The 19,700-nt window shown below is 40.6% G+C and overlaps 1 protein-coding gene across 5 annotated transcripts in view; it reads right to left on the reverse strand.

The window, feature by feature from the left end:
- ANTXR1 (ANTXR cell adhesion molecule 1) overlaps positions 1-19,700 on the reverse strand; it is a 268,675-nt gene that overhangs the window by 175,534 nt on the left and 73,441 nt on the right. For all 5 annotated transcript variants that reach the window (XM_054244875.2, XM_035272389.3, XM_078349163.1 and 2 more), the window contains exon 9: positions 4,897-4,957. In XM_054244875.2, coding sequence (XP_054100850.1) covers positions 4,897-4,957 — 61 coding nt within the window. The remainder of the gene's footprint in view (positions 1-4,896; positions 4,958-19,700) is intronic.

A 19,700-nucleotide genomic window follows, 5' to 3' on the forward strand; every position in this document is an offset into this window, starting at 1 on the left:
TGATGTTGCTTGAATGAGTCTGTTTTAAACATTGAAATTTCCAAATGGTAAACATGACACCTTAAGTTGACTTTCCTTAGTGCCAACTCACCCAGTTTGATCAGAAACAGTGGGAATCACAGTAGGAATACAACTGCTGCTGAAAGGACAGTGAGGAGCGAATTATAACTTCCTTCCGTTTCTGAAGTACAAGAACTTCAAGTGTTGAACAGTTGGCAAGTTGCACACTTGATTCCAATTAGTTCCTTCCTGGCATCCTTGCTTACATAACACATTGTGAACTACGGAAGTCAGAGGCCAACTGAGTGGGACCACAGACAGACTGTGCTCAGGCACAGGGTGCATTTCCTAGAGAGGGGCTAAATTAGGCAGGATCAAATGGGTCCATACTCTTAATTACACAGAGGCTAATCTGCAAAAATACTTAATTAGAAACTTTAAAAAAGAGTCTCTATTGGGAGAAAAGCAGAATTACTGAAGTACAGTAATGTCAAAGTTGCCACAAGGGGGTTCCACATAGCAGGTCTTGCATGTTTTAGAACGGCAACTGTAAATACACAGACATAATCACCATGCTAAATGGTAACCACATGCATGGCCTGGGTACTGGGGTGACAATGGGGAGTGGTGAGGAGTATGATGGACTGGAAAGTGTATATACTTCTTTTGAAGGAAGTTATTCAGTCCTCAATAACCATTAACTTGTAATAAATACAGGTTTAGTGTTGTCAGTTCTGATTTTTCAAGAGGATGAAAATCTGTATTTTTTAGTGAAATCAGATTTCCTAATTGTTAGCAATAAATTTAGGTAAAAAATGCAGTATGAATCAAAAAGAATATATATGCAGAGCAGATAGGACTTGTAGGCTGCCAGTTTATAACCTCTGAGAGCGGAGGAGTTCTGGGAAGTTTCTCTCTCCCTATATATTTTCACCAATGCAGTGATTGGAATTCTTTTTGAAGGCAGTATTTTAGATATTCTCTCCACTTCCTCTCCCCAATAAGAGTTTCAGTTAAAATGTAAAACAGTTCCAGGAATACTGCTTTCTTCAGTTACTGAGAAATAATCAGCCATTAGTACCTTAGTGGAAACGGAATTAAGTCTTTAGAAATATGAAGCTGTCAAGGAGACCCAGAGGAGGTTTTCTCCAGATAGAATCTGCTTACAGATGGCCATTCTGCCACTGCTCACATGATTCAATGGAAGGAGAGCTTAGACTATCCACTCCATTGCTGGAAAGCTTTGGTTGTACAAGTTGCACGTGGGAAGACAAAATCTGTCTCACTGAATTCCTCCCCAGTGTCTCCATGGTGGTCTCCTGGAGCTATACGTAATAAGCACAATAATTTCTTTCTGCATGAGAATCCTCCAAATATCTGAAGATGCTCTTGTGAGTATCTCAATTCCTGGCCTCAGTCTCCATGATGACTTCAGTTTTTCCTCATTGCACAGGCATCTCATTAGTGCTCTCACTACTCTGTAAGCAGTCCTCTGCTACAGTGCTTACTGCATGCTTTTGTAATTTATTTGAACATATGACTATTTCCCAGAGTGAACTGTGAGTTTCATAGGGGTGTGAGTAAATTTGGGAGCAAGTCTTATGAGCTTTGTATTCATATATTGTCATGTGGGTTGGTTTATAGAAGACACTAAGAATTGATGATAAGAAAGAAGAAAGGAAAACAGGTAGAAAAAGGGAAAGAAGAAAAGGAAAAAGAAAAGAAGAAAGGAAATGACAGAATGAATCCATGAATTAATTATAATGTGATTTCCAGATCCATTACCTCTTCGCCTATGGACATGCCTTCGTCAATGCTATTGTTAAAATGTGGGATTTGAAAGCATGGTCTGAACATGGAATAGGACTATTCTCCTGACCTGAACATGGGATGGCTATTGATGCACCCTAAGATTATGTCAGCTTTTTCAAGTCAGAGGCATTCTTGTTGAGGAGCAAGCAACTATGCTCATTCTTGTCTTTTCTCCTATCTGCTGTTTAAGTCAGGATTCCCTAAACCTGCCTGTATGTGAAACTGGATATTTAAATCCAAGTTCAACACTTTGTATTTGTTCCATGAAATTACACCTTGTTATGTGCCGCCCAACATTGGATTTTGGCTTCGTTGTCATTATCTCGCTGCCTCGCTCAGAGCTCAGTTTGCTCTCAGATCAAGTGCTGGTGCTGAGCTGCAGTTGAGAGCCAGCTGAGATCACTGTCTTAGGGGAGTGCAATCATCAGCATAGAGTGTCTTGAGCAGGACAGACCAGGGTAGGACTCCACAGCAGGGGCTGTTCAAGGGGCCAAGGAAAAGAAGGAGTTCACAGAGAGTGAGGGGAGGCAGCTGAGATGAAAGGTTTTTGGTGAAAGCAAATTTTGCCTTCTTCATAGATCTGTCTAGGGCTTGGTCCCACCATTATATGTTAGAAATGTGAACAATCAGTTATTTCCTTTTTACTATCTACCCCAATACATGTTGAGTTAATTAATCATTTTGCAGATAGTCCTCCCCAATTTTCTTTCAGCAGAGAAACATACAGGAATGCTTTTCTTATCTAGGTATGACATTATCGACATCATGATTCTAACACTGGCCTTTAATCCTTATTAGGATAATGCTGATAACAAGCCATCTTGTTGTGCATAAGTTTTTACTTCTAAAAGCACGTTCAGTAAATCCTTGTATCTTTGAACTAACCTAATGAAAGTCACAGAAGGGCTATGCCTCACTCTATAAGACAGGCGTCTGGAAAATGAAATGGGCTCCCAGGCCTCATAAAACCATGCTTATTCCAGAGAATGGTCAACAAGAAATCTTCAAGGAAATCCATGGAAGAAATTTTGATGTAAGAATATCTTTTGGGAGTTTCATTATCTTCTTAGAAATGTTATTCTGTAATCAGCATGTTAAAACACTTATGAATTAATTTGAGAGGTGACAGCTTGCCTTTTTCAAGTCTGGGGCTAGCTTTCATCATGTGTCTTGTTTTAATTTTTTCTTTATAAGAAATAAAGATAATATGATTGGACAGTTTACTCTGATACAGATAACTTTGTTTGCTTATAAAATATGCAATATTGCACATAAGCTAGAGATTTTAATATCGTTTTTTTGGTGCATCTAACTCCCTGAAAATCTTTCAAGTGTTCTAAAACATAGCCCAGAAACTGGAATAAAATCCTTAAGGACTGTCCTCATTTATGCCAGTGAAGCATGCCATAAACACTGACATGTGTAGTGTTTGAAGAGGCCTGAAAGTTCTTCCTTCAATTCTTCCTACCTTATCGGGTTGTATGACATCTTTTCTGTCATAGATTGGATTTACCAGATTTGTCTATTTTACTGGTTCTACCAAATAAACAACTCTTGGAATAATTTATCTGTTGAATTGCTTTAATTTGTGTAAATTTTTTAGTGCGTTGTGCATTTGTTTCTTGTATTTTCCTTAGCTTTTCCAAAATCATCTTTTAATTAATTCTTAATTCATTTATTTTTCTTTTTCACTTGATGAGAAACATTGAAATCTGTGAATTTGATAGGATCAGATCCTGTGGACCCTGGTATTTCTGTGTCATTTTTGTTTAGTTTATATAGGTGGTGTTTTTATTATCTTGAACATCTTAATGGTATATAAAGGATACTGTGTACTTTTTTAGGTTAGAATTACTTACAAAGGCATTTTTCTATTGTCTAAGCAGTTGAGATTTTTCCTTTTATTTTGGTCTTATTCTATCTTTGTCTATTAATTTTAGATTTTTATTTATTTTAATTGCAGTTCTTTCACTTCTTATGATTGGTGAAAGGAGATAAGGGTCAAATAGGCAAATATCAGTGGCATTGTTTTTTGAAGAAATACATGAATCAAGTCATTTCCTCAACATTTATTGGCCACCTAGTAAGTGCCAGGTACTTTGCTAGGCAGTGGGAAATAGAGAGAAATAAGGTTCCTTCTCAGTCTTCAGGAGCCTACAGGAAGGGAATTGATTATACTAGTGAGTTAGTAAATTAACACTGTCTTTAGACTTTCCGATTCATTACAAGGTTGCACAACACATCCAATTAGATTGCTAAACTGAAAGTCTGGGTTTTCTTCATGAATGCAATAATTGCACAATTAAGGAACTCCCTTGTTTTCTAATTGTTTTAAAATTACAGAACTATAAAATATATGTTTATGAAACAACTCACACACACAAGATTTAATTAATGTGACTATCCCACTCAATTCCTCTACCTGAAGCACACAAAGCCCAGAGATGAATTACCCTGAAGCTCACAAAGTCTAACTGAGGTTCCTCACTGCACAGGCCCCTTACAAAGCCCTGGCACTGCATTCATGTGGTCATATGTTGTTGTCTCGTGAAAAACATAATTTTTTTTTTTGAGATGGCATCTTGCTCTGTTGCCCAGGCTGGAGTACAGTGGTGCGATCTTGGCTTACTGCAACATCCACCTCCTGGGTTCAAGTGATACTCCTGCCTCAGCCTCCCAAGTCGCTGGGACTATGGGTGAGCACCACCACACCCAGCTATTTTTTTGTATTTTTAGTAGGAACAGGGTTTCACCATGTTGGCCAGACTGGTCTCAAATTCCTGACCTCAAGTGATATGCCTGCCTCGGACTCCCAAAGCATTGGGATTACAGGCATGAGCCACTGTGCCCAGTGAAAGAAGAAAATTTGGACAGATTTTTTTTTCTTAAACTTTCAAACAACTGACATGTAGCTTCTTTCTTTCCTTTCTTCCTTGGAGCAAATTTGGTTAGCAATTTTGACTCCTTTTTGCCGTCCCCTTCCTGTTCCTCTTTCCCACCCCACCACCAATGAAGTACATATGTGGCTTGAACTTAAAATATCATCAATTGTATGAAAGCAATTAGCATTTCATTTCAATTTACCTCCTGCACATATGGTGGATGGTTCAGCAGCTAGAATTTCGATGCAGGACTTCTTCAAAATCTAGGAGGAGAGGAAATAGAAGAGTCAGTGCACAGCTCATTTTGTTCAAAGACAGAATTAGAGTTTTGCTTTTGGCTACCGAGACAGCGATAGGAAGGTTCAAGGACATTTGGTTGCAGTGGGGTTGGGAGGAGTCTAACATCTTGACTAGTACCAATGCCAGATTGTAATAAGCCAGACTAGTAATAAGCCAGATTGTGCTAGATGCTATTGGGTTCTAAAAGCCCTAAGAATTATTCATTCATTTGCTCTTTTGGCAGGTATCTACTGAGCCTATGCTATGCCAGTCCTAGTTTTTCAGAGGTTTAACATAGGGTTGTGGAAATGGGACTTACACTGGAAATGATAAATGCCAATGGCCAGTCATATTGGTAGGTGCAAGAGTGAAAGAACAGACAGGAGGAGCTGCAGAATTCATGGAGGAGATACTGGGGCAGGTATGCTAGGAAAAGCTTCATGGAAGAGGTGGGAGCTAAGGGTAGAACTCAAATGAAAGGGAGTGGGTTAGGGTAGGGTTATGGTCCAGCCAGGGAATGGTATGAGCAAAGGTGAGAAGGAAAAAGTACATAGATTTCTTGAACTGAAACAAAGGCAGCTTGAAAAGCAGAATTAAAAGAGCGATACTAGATAGAGCTGAAAGATAGGATGGAGATGGTCAACTCTCCATGGGAGCTGCATACACAGATAGATGACTGAGAGTTCGTTTTGGCTTGAAAAGTCTGGAAAATGTGAGCTGTGAAGGGGGCATGTTAAATAAACTTAGTTAAATGCAAATGTAGACTTAGTTAAATGGAAATGTATTCTTATCCACAAATGAGTCTTGTAGGGTTGAGTGGAGAGCTGGGGGAGCCCTGTGACTTCACAGGAGTTAATAATTAAGATATTTGCTGGCTAGAGTAGGGTATCTCACTGGTAGTGCCCAACCTTCTCTTCACCATTTATGAATCCTACCTCGAGAATATTGATTCTAGAATTTGAACCAAGTATTTTAAACAAGTATAAGATGTTGAGTTAATTTACCAACCGAATGTTTTATCTACTAAATTTGGAATTTGAGATGATTTAGAGGGCTGAAGGAAACTCTCTATTCATGAAAAGGGCATTTGGTAAAACAACTGATGATATAGTTATCAATTTAGAGTCTGTTTAAAAGAAGAAAGCACCTTTTAGCTTTGGGAAATGACCATTTATTTGCACTGTTGTATTTGTTTACAAATGCTTCTTTGTTCCAGCTCAAGTAAAGCATACATCACCAGACACAAATGAAAGAGAATAAATGACAATGTGGGGCTGACTAAAGAGAAAATAAGGGGAAGATGATGCAAGAAGTGAGACTAGCATAGAAAAAATACGCTGTGAGAGCTTATTTCCTTGCTAGAGCAGATTTAGTTCCAAGCTTTCTAGTAGCAAATGAAAAGGACAGCCAATATTTATGAGCTTTCTCAATCTGTGGAATGAAAACGAAACAGTTTCTCAGAAGAGATAATATTTACCCATTCCAGAGGAAATCTGGGCATCCTTATAGAGAAGCATTGCGAAAGAAAATGAACAAACATGCTTAAGAAAATATTAAGATGCATTTATTAAAATAGGTAATCACCCAACCATGTACCTGAATGTCATCAAAAACAATATTTCTTTCCTTAACAATTCTAGAATTCAGATTTTCCAACTACCTTTCCTTTATTCTGTCCAACCTCACGGCATTTTTGTGTTTTGATACCCTTTTGTGTTTGCAGTGTCCTCCTGATTCCGCAGTTGGAAGTAATTTGTTCCTTCAGCTTCTGCCTCATTTCCTCAGCCTCTGGCTTACCTAGCCACCTCCACCCACCCCAGACACAGGAGCAGCCTCAGTTCCTCTCAGGTCCCCATGTCTATCCTGACTGTAGCGGGAAGGGAATGTTCTGGACTCCCATGTTCCTTGCCAATCTCTGTTAGAGTCAGCGGTCCTCACATACCTGGCCCTGGGCACTGGGGTCAAATACTGAGTTCCTGCTTTCCACTTATTTTCAGTCTGATTTGGGATCAAGGACCTCAAGGATATATCCTGAGCACCTGTGTTTCCCTGCTAGCTTCCCCAGTGTCCTAGGGTTGATCTAGTCTTTTTGGTCTCTTGTGCATATAGCACTGTCCTAGGACTGGGGTTTGCTAGGATCCTGGTGCACAGTGATTCATCCCAGACTGTCCTGCCTGAATTGTGAAGACTGTCCATTCCCCCACCCTCGAACTTGCTGCTATTGGGCTTTTCCTGTTTGTTGGGGTATTCAGCCAGTGGTTGCCATGATTGAGAGAGGAAGCCACCTCCTTTCACTTGTACTCAGGCACAAGTCTTCAAACAGCCCACATTTGAGAAACAGAGCTGGCCCAGAAGGAGAAACTTCAACAGTGATATTAGAACAACACGAAACTGTTTTTTGATGTTTTAAATAAAATTCCTCAGGCATTTGACATCTCCTAATAAATCATTTTATCATTCAAAACAAAAGACTTCAAAACAGTCCAAGAATGAAAAAAGGGCTTTTGGACTAGTCCTGTCCCCATTCCCCAAACACACACGTGAAATTTTCACCCAGCCTGAGTTTCAACCAACCTTTTAAAACCAATTCTTATCCTTAACCAGGGATTGGTAAAGGAACCATCCGTGGATCTTTGACCACAAAGACACACTAACAGGGCTTGTCACAATAAACACATACTGTATTATTCTCTCAAAGTGTCTACAATTAGCTGATAAATCTAAGGGGTGTATGGAGGGCCAAAAAATGTCAGCCAAGCACTGTGATTGAATCCAGTAAAAACACAGCTTTCCCAAATTTAACTTAAAACATCTGGAAGGATGCAATACAGCCAATAGAGTGAAATTTATCAGTAAGGGGGATGGGCAGGATTTGTCTGGCACTGGGGCTCATACTCATTTGAAATGTCTGGTTTCAAAAGGTAAGAAGTCAAAATGGCTGTTGATGGATTTGAAGGGCTTTCGTGGTTCTTAGCATCCCAGACTGTATGGTAATCAGCCTGTCTGAACTGTAGCAGACAGCACATCAGCTCAGGGACTGGAGACTGTGTGGGGGTGGGGAGGCCCCGGCAGTGATAACCATGGCGGAGGTGTAGATGCAGCACTGAAATCACTAGATACAGTGGAAGGGACTCACACAGGGTAAGGCTGATGTTAGAGGTAACAGGCTTTGAGGTGAGGGTATGATTGATCTGTAGAGGAGAAAGGGCTAAGATCACTGCACACCTCAAGTATAATCCCATGTGAAGAGTTGGGTTTTTGCCCTGGTCTGTATTTATTTGAATTATGCTCCTTGACAAATCCTTTAACTTCTGAACCCCAATTTTGGGAAGCAGTTTAGCATCCTGAGTAATAGCTTGAAATCTGGAATCAAATAGCTGAGGTCAACTCACTCATGAGCAGTGTGACCTTGGGCAGGTTCCATAATCTCTCTGTGTCTGTTTCTTCATCTATAAAAGTGGGATAACAATAGTATCTACCTGAAGTACTAGCATAAAGTTGTTGTGTTGGGAAGATTAAATGAGATTACACAGGTGGAGCCCATAGCACAGTGCCTAGAACTTGATAAGTAATCAACTAATGGCATCTGTTACTACCGAGAACTTAGGCTCTGGAAACTGAGAAGATAGATTTGGACTCTGAATGGATTTATACTCAAATCCAAACCCCATCACTTACTGGCCATGTGGACTTGGACAAGTTATCAAACCTCCAGATCTCAGTTTCCTCTTCTGCAAAATGGGATAAGAAAAATACCAACTTCAAACGGCTGTATGATGGTTAAATGAAATAACAGACATGAATGCAGAGATATTTTGTTTGTGAAATCAATTGGATTTAGGTAATAAACTTCATATTGGATTGGATAGTGAGGGAGAACATGAGATCAAAAAAAACCGACAAGTTTTTTTGTCGTATAGACACAACTAGACAGATGTGGTTGATCCACAGATCGTTAACAACCCTTGGGCTACCAGCCAGCATGAGCACCTCATGAAAATAAGGCACCAAGAAGAGTGGTCAAAATGACCTTGGCAGGAAAGCACTTAAGAAAATGTCTGGCATGTATTCAAACAACAGTCGCTGTTAACGATTCCTTTGTCATTACTATTGCTACTGCTGCTATTTTTGGGCATGGACCACGGTTCACTTGTGCTTAAGCCCCATCACCCACCACTGGCCTCCTGCTGAATCATATTTGCTGACAACAAAAACTGAACCAAGGTGAATGCTATTTTACTGCCAACTTTTGGACAGATTTCAAAGAGAACATTGATGGAAAAGTATGTTTGAAATCCATAAAGAACTAAATAATTGCAATGTGTTGTTACTTGTAAGGTTACTTTTGCACATCTCATTGGATTATTGGTGGGAGGACGGGTAACAGAGGCAGCAGATGTACAAGAACTTTGCCAAGTTACAAGAGTTGTTTGATATATTTAAAGTGAACTCCACTGTGGACCAGTCTGGGTTGTATGTAAGAGTTTATTTTTTCAGATTCTAAAAATCAAATGTCCTTTGTCATGAAGTTCTCAGTTTATAGATTTCTCAAGAATCTTTATAGAATTGTGACTATCTGCACAGAGTTATAAGGCAGCCTTCCCTTATCATAGGCACAGCATTTATTTTTTTCTACTTGCTCTGCTTCTTGCTCCAATAAATAACCAATCTTTATTTACCCGGCCATTTCCTGTTGGAGGACTTTTTTCTTTATAATGGACCAGCTTCTTTTAACCATTCATGGTATAGGAGCCTTTTGCTTTCACACATCTTTCAGAAAGTCTTTCAGAGCATGTTCCTTGGTGTCTTTTTTTTTTTAATTGTACTTTAGGTTCTGGGGTACATGTGCAGATCATGCAGGATTGTTGCATAGGTACATACATGACAATGTTGTTTCCTGCCTCCATACCCCCGTCACCTACATCTGGCATTTCTCCCTATGTGATCCCTCCCTGACCTCCCCATCTGCCTGCTGTCCCTCCCTTGACCCCCACCAACAGACCCCAGTGTGTGATGCTCCCCTCCCTGTGTCCATGTGTTCTCATTGTTTATCACTTGCCTATGAGTGAGAACATGCAGTGTTTGATTTTCTGTTCTCATGTCAGTTTGCTGAGATTGATGGTTTCCAGATTCATCCATGTCCCTACAAAGGACACAAACTCATCATTTTTGATGGCAGCATAGTATTCCATGGTGTATATGTGCCACATTTTCCTTGTCTAGTCTATCGTTGATGGGCATTTGGGTTGGTTCCAGGTCTTTGCTATTGTAAACAGTGCTGCTATGAACATATATGTACATGTGTCTTTATAATAGAATGATTTATAATCCTTTGGGTATATACCCAGTAATGTGATTGCTGGGTCAAATGGAATTTCTATTTCTAGGTCCTTGAGGAAGCGCCACACTGTCTTCCACAATGGTTGAACTAGTTTACACTCCCACTAACAATGTAAAAGCGTTCCTATTTCTCCACATTCTCTCTAGCTTCTGTTGTCTCCAAATTTTTTAATGATCACCATTTTAACTGGTGCAAGATGGTATCTCAATGTGGTTTTGATTGGCATTTCTCTAATAATCAGTGATAATGAGTATCTTTTCATATGTTTGTTGGCCTCATATGTCTTCTTTTGAAAAGTGTCTGTTCATATTCTTCACCCACTTTTGAATGGATTTGTTTTTTCCTTGTAAATCTGTTTTAGTTCTTTAGATTCTGGATATTAGCCCTTTGTCAGATGGGCAGATTGCACAAGTTTTTTTCCCATTCTGTTGGTTGCAGGTTCACTCTAATGATTGTTTCTTTTGTTGTGCAGAAGCTTTGGAGTTTAATTATGTCCCATTTGTCTATTTTGGCTTTTGTTGCCAGTGTTTTTGGTGTTTTAGTTATGAAGTCCTTGCTTATGCCTATGTCCTGAATGGTTTTGCCTAGGTTTTCTTCTAGGGTTTTTATGGTGTTAGGTCTTATGTTTAAGTCTTTAATCCATCTGGCGTTAATTTTTGTGTAAGGTGCCAGGAAGGGGTCCTTGGTGTCTTATTTGTTGTAAAGGGCAAATTCTGGTTTTAAGACGTGTGGGGCTTGAAGTATGCTGGTGCCAGGGGTGGCCAACTATCTACTGACCACTTATATCTGTTCAGTTCTCTAAGATGAAAACCTGGAAGTTTAATTTAACCTTGTTTTCTCTGCCACTTTCCAAATCCAATATGAGTTCTGCCACCAATGAAATATCTCTATATCCATGAACATTTTAATGTAAGTTACCATCCTTTAGATAACTTATCCTAGTTTATAATTTACAGTGTATTTTTTTTAAATTGCTTGGTCACTGTCTTCTTGGATTATAAACTTTACAAGAAGAAAGACTGGGTTTGTTTTTACCCATTATAATATTCACAATGACTAGCCTGGCACATAGTAGGCATTAAATAAATATTGAATAAATGATTGACATACTTCCTGCATGTCTTAATAAACTGGCATTATAGCATATTATATATTAATCTCCCTTTCCTCCTGTAAGTATAACCTTGGAGTCTTCCGAAATACAAGGCCGTGTTCTGCATCTTGTAATACTCCCCTCTTTTGATTAAGCATCACCATCTTTGTGTACTTGCTGCCTTCCCAAGAGGCCAATTTTAACACCACCGTTTTTAAAAAATAGCTTCCTTAAATAAAATAATGTTGTAGGTATACCATTATCCCCTGTATTAGGTTGGCCAGCTTTGTAAAAGGCCTCAATTCCTTTACTTGGGAAAAACATAGAGATCTGTGGTTGGTGGGTGGGGCTCAGGCTCTCACAGAAGAGTCACACACATTATTACAGCTGATGGCAGAAAGCATGTTGGATAAGCATGGGGACCACTGCATTAGAGACAGCCAGGCAGCTTGGGAACACAAACTGGCTCAAACACATCTTCAGGACTGCCAATGTTGACCCCATGAATTTTGAAATGATTTAATCTCTAATTAATAAAATATTTAAAAAGTTGCCTTTTCTAATTAAATTCCACTCCACACTTTAAACTAATAGGCACACATACTGTTAACCATGGACATTATCCTGGATCCATGTCAGTTCTATAGAGTCTGACTTTAAATAAAAATGGAATATGGCCAAGTGCAGTGGCTCACACCTGTAAGTCCAGCATTTTAGGAGGTAAAGGTGGGAGATTTGCTTGGGACCGGGAGTTTGACACCAGCCTGGGCAATACAGCAAGACCCCATCTCTACAAAAAGAAAACCTTTACAAATACAAATATGGAATATTATACATACATATTTCTGGGATTCATATATGACTTTATGTACACTAATACATGGTACCAAAATACATTATACCATTCTTACATGCAAGAAAACACATTTTGAAGCAGTTTCTGTATCTTAAACAATAAAGCTTATTATTAAAACATGCCAAAGTTTTTGTGAGTGAGGGCAGCCAATTCACATAAATAGATGCTACTCTGTTAGTTTCACACTCAAAGAGAATCCGATCCGAAGGAGTGTAGGATAAACAAGGTTCTAAAAGTGAGGACATTGATTTGTTTCCCCACGAAACCACTTTCCTCCCATGTTTGCAGAAGAAAAGCTCAGAGAGCTGGCAACTCCAAAATGTGGTTTATTTAGTAAGATGAGCTTGTTGACCCCCTGCAGACTGGGAAAGTGAGTGGCCCTCCTTGGGGGCTGATTTTGTTCTAAAATTCTGCTGTTGCTTTTACAGTGGGTCTCAGCAGATTCCTGGATATAGGAGGAGGGGCTACAGGAAGAATGGGAATGATCTGAGTATTAACTGAACATGCCCCTCTGCGGTCTTTGTAGCTTCTTCAAGCTCTGGGAATTCTTGTTTCATCTGGGCTTTTTAATAAGCTGAATAGAAATAATAGTGTAGGAGAAATGCCTGGCCTGAGGGTCTGCAAAATCTGAGTCTAATTAATGACTGCTGAGGCAAACGATTTTTAAAAAAGATTTTCTGCCCACTACAGAAATTACAGTTGATTCTATTTATGTTTTGTATCCAAGCCTGCTAACGTGAATGGAGCCCAGAATGGCATGTTTTACAGCTGCAATCTTAGAAGAGAGCGGAGGGGCTGAGGAAATTTTACAAGAAACAGAGCTACAGATTGCCCTCTTGTTGTGCAGGGTAGGTCTTCCCTGGGTCGCAAAAGCTGTATGGTACTCTGGGCTGTTTTATAATTAATAAATGTGCAAAGCGCAGTGCTGGATATCATGGGAAATATGACACACGGGACAGTCTTTGGGATTGTACAACTTAGCGTGTGACCAGGAGGAATGGTAGACAGCATGGAATAGACCCACATGCCCAGCAAGAGCTTCCAACAGTTGGTGTCACTGGAGTCCAAGGCAGGGAGAGCTCATGGAGGAGGGTAAAGCAGGGCAGGCTTTGTAGAGATGAGAAGACTGAAGCGTGCCTTGAGACAGGATTCAGACAGGATGAAGGAAGGAAAGGAGGTTGCCTCCAGTGACCAACAAGCCTGATTTATCAGAAAAGCTGCTGCTGAAATGTGCCTCCTCGTCTGCTAGGCCTGGAAAGGGAGTTAGTTCAATAAAGGCAGGCACTTCCCAGGACTTCGGGAATGTGACATGAATTTTGATCATAGGAAAATCCTTTGCAGTTCCTGGTGGGGTCTTGGAAGAGTAGCTGGGAGGCAAGCCTGGAAGACAGACTTTGCCTTTTATCACAGCTTTGTTAAGGCCTCGGCCAGATTAGGAGGTTACATTGCTTTCCTTAAGTGGAAGGGAGAATCAGCACGGGATCTGGTTTTCATAAATAAAATAAATTTACATATACGATGGAACAGATTGATTCCTTGGTTCCATTGAGCTCACACTTTCCCTGATAACAAGGATGGTCATGCTGCAGCTTGTGAGAAATCCTTACAAACATAGTTGTGCTGGCTCAATGCTTGTTGTTTACTGTTGATCAAACATGCAGAAAGCTCTATGTGCTGACTCACTCTCATTAATAGGAAGCCCAATGTCGGCTTGAATATTTATTCCAGGGAAATTCTCCTAGATGGAGATGGCTTGGTGCCAGCAACTATGGGCCCTTCTTTTCAGACAGTGGCCTTGGTTTCAGGCCCTACCCTCAATTGCACACCAAGCAGGGACAGCTGGGAGGAGGAACTGGCATCGTGGTAACCAGGCCAAGTTGGGATTCAAAGCTGCTGACCCATTTCGGTGTTATCTGAACCCAGCTTTCATGCAGGTTCCTGTTTCACTGCATGAAGCACTTTTGAAAAGGCAAACAAAGACCCAGGAGCCTTGCTGGACCTTTGCTTCATATTTTTGCTCGAGGGCTGGTGCTAAATTCACCAGCTGTGGTCAGTGGAAATTCCCTGAAGAAGCCACAATATGAGAAGGCACAGGAATAGTTTCTTCCTTTACAGTGTTACTGGCTTAAAGGGCTACAATCTTCCAACCATACAGACTTTTTCTTGTAATTTTATCACCATATTCTAAAGAAGTGAGTAGGAAAACTGTCATGGTGCTCAGAGGTAGAGTCCCGTGCAAGTGTGCAAGGGTTTAAGAGTACAAGTGTGGAAGTTCCTTTCAGCCTGTGGCAAGTCTCCAGCTTCCCAGAACAATGGTACTTCATCCGTTGGGCAGTAATGATTTCTGGAGGTGCTTTCCACCTGATAGGAGTAAAAGGCAAAGTGCTCCCCTGCCCATCCACGGTGTATCCAGAACAGGCCACTTGGATTCTGGTCTTTCCTCTGTCAAGCCACTTCGCTTTTTCGGTCCTCAGTGTCTTCCTCTCTGAAATGGAGCTGCTTCCCGGTCTGCCCGCATTGTTCAGTAAAGCACAATGGGCATTCACATCGTGGGCATTAGAAAGACTTGAATCTATTTGGGATCACTACTCACTGTGCTGTGGGGCCTTGGAGAAGTTAGTGAATCTCTCTGAACTTTTAGTATCTACTTCTATAAAAGGGGTAATGATTTTTACATCAAATGGCACCTGTGAGGATTCCAGATGTGTTTTTTTTTTTTTTTTTTTGAGACGTAGTCTTGCTCTGTCAGTGCCGATTGGAGTGCAGTAGCATGATCTCAGCTCACTGCAATCTCCACCTCCTGGGTTCAAGTAATTCTCCTCCCTCAGCCTTCCGAGTAGCTGGATTACAAGTGTGTGACACCATACCTGGCTAACTTTTGTATTTTTAGTAGAGACAGGCCTTCTCCACGTTGATCAGGCTGGTCTCAAACTCCTGACCTCATGATCCACCTGCCTTGGCCTCCCAAAGTGCTGGGATTACAGGCATGAGCCACTGTATCCAGCTTCAAGATGATTACATGAAAGGATTTGAACAGTACCTGGCACATAGTAAGAACTCACTGAATAGTGGTTTTGATTACTTTTACCTTCCTAAGAAAATAGAGGTAGGAGAAATCATGGGCTCTGGAGTCAAAGGAAAAAACAGGTTCTAATCCTGCTTTCCCCCTTAGGGCTATGTGGTCTTGGGCAGGTTATCTGAGCTTCAGTTTCTTCATCTATAAAATTGGAATAGGAATATTTACTTTGCAGCATTGGTATGATTATATATATATACATATAATTATATAATTGCACTTTAGGTTCTGGGGTACATGTGCAGAACATGCAGGATTGTGTTATGATTTTCTTTTTTGAGATGGAGTCTTGCTCTGTCGCCAGGCTGGAGTGCAGTGGCACAATCTTGGCTCACTGCAACCTCTGCCTCTTGGGTTCAACCGATTCTTCTGCCTCAGCCTCCCGTGCAGCTGGGACCACAGGCATGTGCCACCAAACCTGGTTATTTTTTGTATTTTTAGTAGAGACAGGGTTTCACCATGTTGGCCAGGATGGTCTCAATCTCTTGACCTTGTGATCTGCCCACCTTGGCCTCCCAAAGTGCTAGGATTACAGGCGTGAGCCACTGCGTGCGACCTGTGTTATGATTTTTAAATGAGGTAATATTATATGGGAAAAGTCAATGTCTGGTTCCAAAGTAAGTTCTCTACAGCTGTTAATTTCCTTCTGCCCTTTTCCGATCTTTCTCAGTTAAGGCACTAACATGGAAAACAAGTGGAAATGTTTTGAAAAATAATATATTATATAAATCTGACAAATAAGTACTTCTTCCTGAAGGAGAGAGGATTGAAGAACATTGGAAAGATCAAACATGAGCATCAGATTGAGAAAGCAGAGCATCTGGGGATTTGATGAATACAAGCCTTGGGCAACTGGCTCTTGGTAATCCAGTGGTGACTTTCATTTCCTCAGACATTCATGGCCAAATGTCATGAAAAGAGCAGAATCTCTGGAACCAGAGCTGAATTCAAATTCCCCACTCCACCATTATGAGAGGGCAGACTTGGGGGCGGTTTCTCCAACCTTCTTGCACCCCAGTTTCCTCACCTGTAAAATGGGGATAATAAGTTCTTCTTCAGAGAGTGGTGATAAAGTACCTGGTAGAGGGAGCTGATAGAACATGTTCAAGTCATAGTGAGTTTTCTTCTTCCAAGGCCGAAATGCTGTTGATTCTGAGTGCCATGATGTCTAGATTTCCTGAGTCTTGATTTCAAGCCTGATTGCTCTATTGTCAGACTCAGACTAGCTATAGTTTCCTATTGTGCTTTGAGTAAATGCATGGCCTTCAAGGCTCTGGTGATTTAGCATCGGCCTGCTTCTTCATTTCATCTTCTGCCATTCTTCACCTTAAGCATTAGTCTTTCATTCTCCTATGCACTGGCCTGGGCTGTGCTCTGCCCATTCTATCCATGCCCTTCCAGTGGATGGCTCCATTGCAACTTCAGTTCATCTCTTCAAAGGTGACTGGGTTCTCTGTCAACACTTTTAATCTCATGACCATTTTATTTGTTTTATTCCATTTGTCAAAATTTTACTCATACATATTTATTTATTTAGTTGTTTTAAACGTGTCTCTCCCACTGGACTGTAAGCTTTACCAGGACAGAGCCTCTACCTGTTTTCCTTGTTACTGAATGGTCAGAGCCTGCCACGAAAGGTTTTCAATGAGTGTTTCAGGAATGAGTAAATACTAGCCCCTGCATATTAATTAAATGTTTAAAAATACAGGCATAATGGGCAGAAAACTTTGTGAGCCACTTGAGCTTATTAGAAGCTGCTCTGCAATCTTATTTTGGATAATTAAGCCCAGTCCTATTTTATTATGAGAAAATAACCAGCCATAAAACAACATCCATGGGAACAAGCTGGGATAGAGGCTTCAAATGGGGGAAAAATTGAGAGTTTTCTTTTCAATATCCAAAAGAGGAAATGAACCTACTTCTTAAAAATAGCCAACTTTGAGGCCATAATTATTTCTGTCTGATTTGAGAAAGATGAGCTCGCTCTACTTGTCCCTATTTCTCTGTCCAAGCAAACGAATGAACAACTGCCATAAACATGGGTTTTGGGTAGCGGAAGGATTGAAACCACTAGCATAACTCACAGATAAAAGCTCACAAGAATTTTATCATTCAGCTAAAAGTTTGGACACTGAAGTCTCAAATTATTTTTCTTCCCTTTTTGAAAGATGGCTTTGCCAAAATTTCTTAAAGATCTTTGTAGTTATTTCCATTTGGGGATGGAGGAAGTTTTACAAACATTTGGGCTCATGTTGAGCTTGGGTGAGTTGCTAAGGCTGACGTATTCAAGGACAACACTGATTAATACATACAAAAAGAGTCCAATCATCTGTGTGAGAACTTTTGGTGTTAGGCACACGGCTTATAAGAATGTTTGAACAGAAAAGAGTTGTCCCTGTTCAGAATCTAGCCATCTTAAAGCAGGACTATTGCCTCCTAATTGGCCTACATTCTCTGGGTGTCCCCAGTCTCCCTCCTATGTGCACAAGCACTGCCATCAGATTATTTTCTTAACTTGTTTCAGTAATTATACCCACTGCCTATAGGTTAGAGCCAAAACCCTTCAAGGCTTGTATTAATCTGGTTTCAACCCAATATTTAGGCTTATTTTCCATTACTCCTGACTCTTTTACCCAAACTGTCCCACCAGATGGATAAGTATTATTACTGATCCCTAAATATGCTTTTCTGTCTTCCAGCTTCTGGGCTGAGGTCATATAATTTGGTGTTATACATCAACTTTCCCTGGTCTTTCAATGATTCAGGTCTGCCCCACCTTCTCATGAGGACTCTGCCCAGAATAATCCATCTCTGAGCTTCTTAAGGATCCATGATCAGCCCCCAGTCCTGCTAGTAATCATGTTTTGCATCCCTTGGGTTGATGTTTTACATGGTTATTGTAGTTTGTGTTACACTGTCAAGTATGCCACATCACCCCAGAAATAATTTAGAGGAGGAGTCCTTCACCTGGGGACCCATCATTGGGTCTGATAATTCTCTATCCTATAAATAATTTTCACTTGCTGGTTACAGTGGTTTGAATAGGTATATATTCTTTGCAAACAAACTTCTTGAATAAAACAACTATCATCGGAAGATAACTAAGATAGAAATTCCCAACCTGAGGTGGGATGATTTTTCACAATTCTGTATGCTAAAGGTCAGATATGTCGATGTTCTAAAAGCATATCTGGTGTACTTTTTTATTTAAAAAACAGATTTAAAATATACGGATATACGGATTCTTTGGATCCATCTGAAACTCACTGCAATAGAATTTCTTGGGAATAGGTATTGTAAACATAATTCTCAAGTGATTTTTACACATATTCAAGAATGTTTAGGGCATAAAGGGAAGCTGACATTAATATCCTTCATATGATGGGAAAGGAAGTGGAAGAGGCAATAATTCATATGCCTTGAGTGCTTATTTTGTGTCTGGAAAAATATTAGGAATTTTCACCAATAATCCTTGTAATCCTCAAACAAGCCTATGATGTAAGTCACCATAGGTTTCTGTTTCCAAACAAGAAGTGTCCAAGGATCTATACGTGGTAAGTACATGGGCCAGTTAAATGCTGGGTTGCCAGGCTCTGAGGTTCTTATTTCTCACTCTGCATTCCACTCTACTGGAGCTCCTGGCAGACCTTGAAGGGAGAGCAGCATGGAAGCACAACCATGCGGGAGGTTTCCTGGGTTGGTCTGGGAGAGCTGAGCCCCTGGCCGGTATCCCCTGGATCAACCCCTGTATCAATACCCCCTTGACATCTAAAGAGGAAAGTGATCCCCTGAGCTCTGAATTTGCATCCTGGACCCCTAGTCTGGAGCCTGGTAAGCTTCTAAGGAAGATCACAGATGCCTTTCCGGTTACAAAACCTAAAGGTGGAGGCTGCAGAACATCTGAACATCTTTGCCAGGTGCAGCACACATACTGAATTTCTGGCTGAGGCTTTAAGATAGCAGCATTCAATATTTCAGCTGGATCAAGGGCCTTGCCTGTGTGTGGGAGGTAGAGAATAGAAGCCCTGGAAGCCACTGTCGTGTTCACCATTCAGGAAAAGGTATGTAGAAAATCACCTGTGTGTGAAGGAGATCTGGTGGCTATGCAAACCCTGGAGCCCATGTATTTGAGGATTATAGGTCTAGAGCAGTGGTTCTCAACCTTGTCTCAACATTCAAATCACCAGGGGAGATTTAAAAAAAACTCTTGAGGTCCAGGCTGCACCCTAGACCAGATGCCTAGGAAGCAGTGCTTTTTATATCTCTATCTCTGCAGATGACTTCAATGGGCATCTTGGTCCAAAGTACATCCAATGACCAAGTAATGTAAGTCCAGTCTACAAGTGCTCTGAAGGCAGCTT

This window comes from Callithrix jacchus, chromosome 14, assembly GCF_049354715.1.
Source record: "Callithrix jacchus isolate 240 chromosome 14, calJac240_pri, whole genome shotgun sequence".
Taxonomy (NCBI): domain Eukaryota; kingdom Metazoa; phylum Chordata; class Mammalia; order Primates; family Cebidae; genus Callithrix; species Callithrix jacchus.